Genomic DNA, 5,000 nt, shown 5'->3' on the forward strand with positions numbered 1-5,000 from the left:
CAATTTTAAGTGGAGCTTTAAAACCAAAATTAATTTGAGTTCCTATTTTTTAAATTTTTAGTTAATAAAAAATATCTATATACAGATATAGTTAAAATAAAATATACAGCTAAAAAAAACCTCTAAAAGGGTCGTAGATTGTATTAATAAAAAAAGCTGAAGGAAATAATAAACCGTAATTAAAAAAATCTGAATCTAAAATTTTATATAAATTTTTTTTTATTCCACCACCTCTAGCTCTACATGTAATAATTCCTAAATTATTCCTACCGAAAGCTTTTTTGTTTTTTTATTATTAGATATTTAATTCTATATTTTTTAATTTTTATAAACATTATTGTTGTCATTAATTAAAAAAAATTATTAAACAAAAATAAATATATATTTAAAAGAAAGTAATTTAAAACAAGTAAGTTGATTAATTTTTACAAAATTTACTTGTTGATTTTTTTTTGTAAATTTAAAATATACTAAATTATTTTTAGTTAAATTTAAACATAAAAAATTTGTGTATTTAAAATTCCATTTAATTGCATCTGCAATTTTAAATAATTTTTTAAAATTAATTAAATATTTATATTAGTATTTACATTTATAATATAAATATTAGTTCGTTTATTTAAATATAAATATTTTAAAATTAAAAATAATGTTTTTTTAATTAAAGGGTTAAATAAACGCTTTGTATTTAAACCAAAAGCAATAGAACCGCTTTTATGTAAAATAGATTTTTTAGATCCTACTCTAGCTTTACCTGATCCTTTTTGTTGACGTAATTTTTTTATTACTATAAGTACTAAAAGCTTTAAGTTTTGTGTTACTGATTTTAAAATTTTTAATAATATTTAATTCATTAAGTAAATTTAAACTTAAAAATTTAACTATTTCTAAAAAAGTATTATTATATAAAAACCAATATTCAATTATAAATTTATAATTTCTAATATAAATTTGTCAGTTATCTCATAATCTAATCGGAAAAGTTAAAAAAATATTTATCATTTAAGTAGTAAATTAAATATAATTTAATTAATATATTAATTTCGGAACGATAGGATTTGAACCTATGACTTTCTATTCCCAAAATAGAAGCGCTACCTAACTACGCCACATTCCGATTATGCTTTTAAAGGAAATCGAATCCTTATCTCTTTTATGAAAAAAAAGTATCCTTACCTTTTAGACGATAAAAGCTATTTATTAATAATAATATTATTATAAGGTTGTTAGCTTAATGGTATAGTATTCGGCTTTTAACCGAAAGAATCTGGGTTCGATTCCCAGACAACCTAAATTTTATAATATATAAATATTTAATACGGAATTAATGAGACTTGAACTCACATCTATTATCATGACAAGATAAAATTTTAACCATTTAAACTATAATTCCTAAATAGATATTTATTTAGAAAAAAAGGGATTCGAACCCTTGATATAATTTTAATAATTATATACCAAACTAGCAAATTGGTGCTTTAAACCTCTCAGCCACTTTTCTTTAAAATATTCTAAATGAATTGAACCGGATTTGAACCGATGAAGATATAATTCTATAGATTTACAGTCTATTTCTATTGACCACTCAGACATCAATTCATTAAAAAAACTTAATATACTTGAAAAGATTCGAACTTTCGTTTTATTATGAGTTATGAGCTCATTGCTTTTGCCCACTCAGCCACAAGTATATAAATAAGGAAGAAGGGACTCGAACCCTCAAAACTTTTTTAAAGTTTACAGATTTTCATATTTATATTATAATTATTAATATTTATATAAACTCTATATTAATATTAATTAATTTATTTTTAAGAGTCTTTTGATTATTATACATATATCTTATAATACAAAAATTTTATAAATTTTTTATAGTTTACCAAAAAAAATAAAGATAAAATTTTTATCTCTAAATAAATAAAGTCCGCTGTGTTTACCTATTTCACCACATCCTTATATATAATATTAAATTTAAAAATGATACTCAGATTTGAACTGAGATTTGAAGAATTTGCAGTTCTTTATTTTACCTAATTAAATTATATCATTTATGGTAAATGACAAGAATCGAACTTGCTAAAGTTGGAATCACAATCCAATGTTAAAACCATTTAACTTCATTTACCTATTAAATTAAAATTTATAATAATTTTTAACTAAAGTCTCATTAAAAGAAATAAATAAATATAATTTAAAATAAAATTCTTTTTGTAATTTAAATTTTAAATATTCTACACATAAATTATAAATATATAAATTATATTTATTATAATATCTAAAAAATAAATTAATCCTACAAATTAAAAGAATAGTAGATTTTTTAGGATTTATATAAATCAAATCTTTTTCTGTTAAAAGAAAATTAGGATTTTTAATTAAAATAGAATTAATAAAAATAAATCCATGAGTAATTAATTGTTTAGCTTGATTTATAGATTTTGCAAATCCTATTCTAAATAAAGTAGCATCTAAACGTAATTCAATAATTTGAACCAAATTAAAAACTTTTAATAATTTAATATATTTAAAATATTTTTTAATTTGATTTTCTTTAAGCCCATAATTATACTTTAATTTTTGTTTTTCTAGTAATTTAGTTAAAAAAGCAGACAATTTTCCTTTTTTCGTAAACACTAATTCTTTTTTTAATAGTTTAGTACAAAAACCAGGTAAAAAAGTAAGCTTAAAATATTGTAATTTTTTAAGTTTTGCTTTAAAAGTTTTTTCCATTTTCATCAAAATTTTATTATATTTAAAAAAAAAAAATCAACTGATAAAGGGATTCGAACCCATAACCTCCTGATTACAAATCAGCGGCTCTACCGTTGAGCTACATCAGCAAAAAAAATTTATCCTCGAATTATTAGCAAAAATTTGCTAAAAATATTACTATTCTTACACAATTTTTCTTTTTAATAAATGTTCTATTTAAATTCTTACTCATTTATATGAATAGAATATTAATCTTAAAGTTTTTTCCTACTTATATGCTTTCAGTAGTTATTTTTATTAAACTTAGCTATTCAGTAAAATACTTTTGATAAAATAACTGAACTACTATAGGTTTAATTTCCTTGGTCCTCTCGTACTAAAGGAAATACTTTACAATATTCTTACGTTTACATCGGATACGGACCGAACTGTCTCACGACGTTCTGAACCCAGCTCACGTGCCGCTTTAATGGGCGAACAGACCAACCCTTGAGACCTGCTACAGCCTCAGGATGCGACGAGCCGACATCGAGGTGCCAAACCTCCCCGTCAATATGGACTATCGGGAGAGATCAGCCTGTTATCCCTAGAGTAACTTTTATCCGTTAAGCGGCAACCCTACCACTTAGATTTGCCGGATCATTAAGACCGACTTTCGTCCTTGTTTAAGTAGTTACTCTCACAATCAAGCCTTTTTAATATTCAACCTTTACATTTATTAATTTTAATATTTTATTATTATTAAAATAAAAGACCTTTGTGCACCTCCGTTACTCTTTAGGAGGCAACCGCCCCAGTCAAACTACCTTTTTGAAATTTTTATATAATATGATAAAAAAATTATAGTTAGAAATTAAAGTTTATAAAAGTGGTGTTTCATTGATAGTAATAACTAACTTCCCACTTACACTATTTAAATAAAATTTAATTTCAATATCAAATTGCAGTAAAGCTTCATAGGGTCTTTCTGTCCTGATGTAAAAAGTCTGTATCTTTACAAACATTTCTATTTCACCGAAATTTTCTTAAAGACAGTGTTCAAGTCGTTACACCTTTCGTGCGGGTCGGAACTTACCCGACAATGAATTTCGCTACCTTAGGACCGTTATAGTTACAGCCGCCGTTTACTAGAGCTTATAAAAAAATTATTTGTAGTACATAAAAATTTTTTTTAACTTACTAGCACTGGGCAGGTGTCAGTACCCTTACTTCGTAATTACACTTTGCGGATACCTGTGTTTTTGATAAACAGTCGCTTGAACTTTTTAATTGCAGCCTTTTAGGCATCCTTTATCCCTAAGTTACAGGATTGTTTTGCCGAGTTCCTTAAAGAAAATTGTTTCGTCCTCTTAGTACATTATAATACTTACTCACTTGTGTCAGTTTCAGTACGGGCATATTTATAATTATACAGTATCATTTTTCTAGCAAAAATCTTTATTATTAAGCAAAAAATCATTTATTATATTGCTTAAAACTTAAATTTTGGTCACTACTTGTATAGCAGTAATATAAATATGGTTCAAGAATATTAACTTGATTCCCATCAATTACAATAAATTTCTTGCCTTAGGCCCCGACTAACCCTATGCGGTATGCCCTTCCATAGGAACCTTTTGAGTTTTTGAGGTATTAGATTCTTCTTAATATTTAACGTTACTTAAACCGACATTCTCACTTCTACTTTATTCACAAAATTTAATAACTTTGCTTTATTTTATTGTAGAACGCTCCCCTACCGATCTATTATATATAGATCCCATTACTTCGATAAAAAAATATTTTGTTATTCATTGTAGGTGCAGAATTACTTTACCAGTAAGCTTTTACGCACTTTTTAAAGGAAAACTGCTTCTAAGCTAACCTTCTGGTTGTATACGTAACAACTCTACTTCCTTTCAAACTTTCGTTATATTCTTATCTTAGTTAATGGTCTGGGTTGTTTCCCTTTTGACTTATAAGATTATCCCTAAAAGTCTCACTTATTATAATTTTAATATAAAAATATTATTAGTTTATAGTAATTTCAAAAACAGTGCTTTACCCTTTATATATAATACATTATAATAGCTGCGCCTCAATACATTTCGGGGAGAACCAGCTAGCTCCAAATTCGAATAGCATTTCACCACTAACCTCATTTCTTCTGATAATTTTGCAATATTAATCAGTTCGAACTTCCATATAAAGTTATTTATATTTCATTCTGAACAAGGTTAAATCAATTGGATTCGGGTTTTTGGTAATATACAAACGCTATTACGGATGTAATAACTCGTTTTCACTAT

The 5,000-nt window shown here is 25.2% G+C and overlaps 2 protein-coding genes and 9 non-coding genes across 11 annotated transcripts; 2 read left to right on the top strand and 9 right to left on the bottom strand.

Moving 5' to 3' along the window:
* Positions 1-1,043: 1,043 nt before the first annotated feature.
* BESB_042930 lies at positions 1,044-1,117 on the bottom strand. The gene has a single exon. It is a non-coding gene; the product is annotated as a tRNA-Pro (tRNA).
* Positions 1,118-1,220: 103 nt separating this feature from the next.
* On the top strand, positions 1,221-1,292 carry BESB_042890. The gene has a single exon. It is a non-coding gene; the product is annotated as a tRNA-Lys (tRNA).
* Positions 1,293-1,319: 27 nt separating this feature from the next.
* On the bottom strand, positions 1,320-1,393 carry BESB_042820. The gene has a single exon. It is a non-coding gene; the product is annotated as a tRNA-Asp (tRNA).
* Positions 1,394-1,409: 16 nt separating this feature from the next.
* Positions 1,410-1,501, bottom strand: BESB_042940. The gene has a single exon. It is a non-coding gene; the product is annotated as a tRNA-Ser (tRNA).
* Positions 1,502-1,516: 15 nt separating this feature from the next.
* On the bottom strand, positions 1,517-1,599 carry BESB_042970. The gene has a single exon. It is a non-coding gene; the product is annotated as a tRNA-Tyr (tRNA).
* A 15-nt stretch (positions 1,600-1,614) lies between these two features.
* On the bottom strand, positions 1,615-1,691 carry BESB_042920. The gene has a single exon. It is a non-coding gene; the product is annotated as a tRNA-Met (tRNA).
* A 284-nt stretch (positions 1,692-1,975) lies between these two features.
* BESB_042830 lies at positions 1,976-2,049 on the bottom strand. Its single transcript has one exon. It is a non-coding gene; the product is annotated as a tRNA-Cys (tRNA).
* A 3-nt stretch (positions 2,050-2,052) lies between these two features.
* BESB_042840 lies at positions 2,053-2,125 on the bottom strand. The gene has a single exon. It is a non-coding gene; the product is annotated as a tRNA-His (tRNA).
* An 8-nt stretch (positions 2,126-2,133) lies between these two features.
* Positions 2,134-2,730, bottom strand: BESB_042700 (ribosomal protein S4; the record flags this gene model as incomplete). Its single annotated transcript, XM_029362747.1, has 1 exon — positions 2,134-2,730. One exon carries the CDS (start codon positions 2,728-2,730, stop codon positions 2,134-2,136), a length of 597 nt encoding a protein of 198 aa, XP_029215032.1.
* A 38-nt stretch (positions 2,731-2,768) lies between these two features.
* Positions 2,769-2,840, bottom strand: BESB_042960. The gene has a single exon. It is a non-coding gene; the product is annotated as a tRNA-Thr (tRNA).
* A 147-nt stretch (positions 2,841-2,987) lies between these two features.
* BESB_042710 (uncharacterized protein) lies at positions 2,988-3,797 on the top strand (the record flags this gene model as incomplete). The annotated part of the gene is made up of 3 exons (XM_029362748.1): positions 2,988-3,026; positions 3,224-3,303; positions 3,698-3,797. The coding sequence occupies 3 exons, from the start codon at positions 2,988-2,990 to the stop codon at positions 3,795-3,797; spliced, it is 219 nt and encodes a 72-aa protein (XP_029215033.1).
* Positions 3,798-5,000: the final 1,203 nt, after the last annotated feature.

Source organism: Besnoitia besnoiti, assembly GCF_002563875.1.
Source record: "Besnoitia besnoiti strain Bb-Ger1 chromosome Unknown contig00025, whole genome shotgun sequence".
Taxonomy (NCBI): domain Eukaryota; phylum Apicomplexa; class Conoidasida; order Eucoccidiorida; family Sarcocystidae; genus Besnoitia; species Besnoitia besnoiti.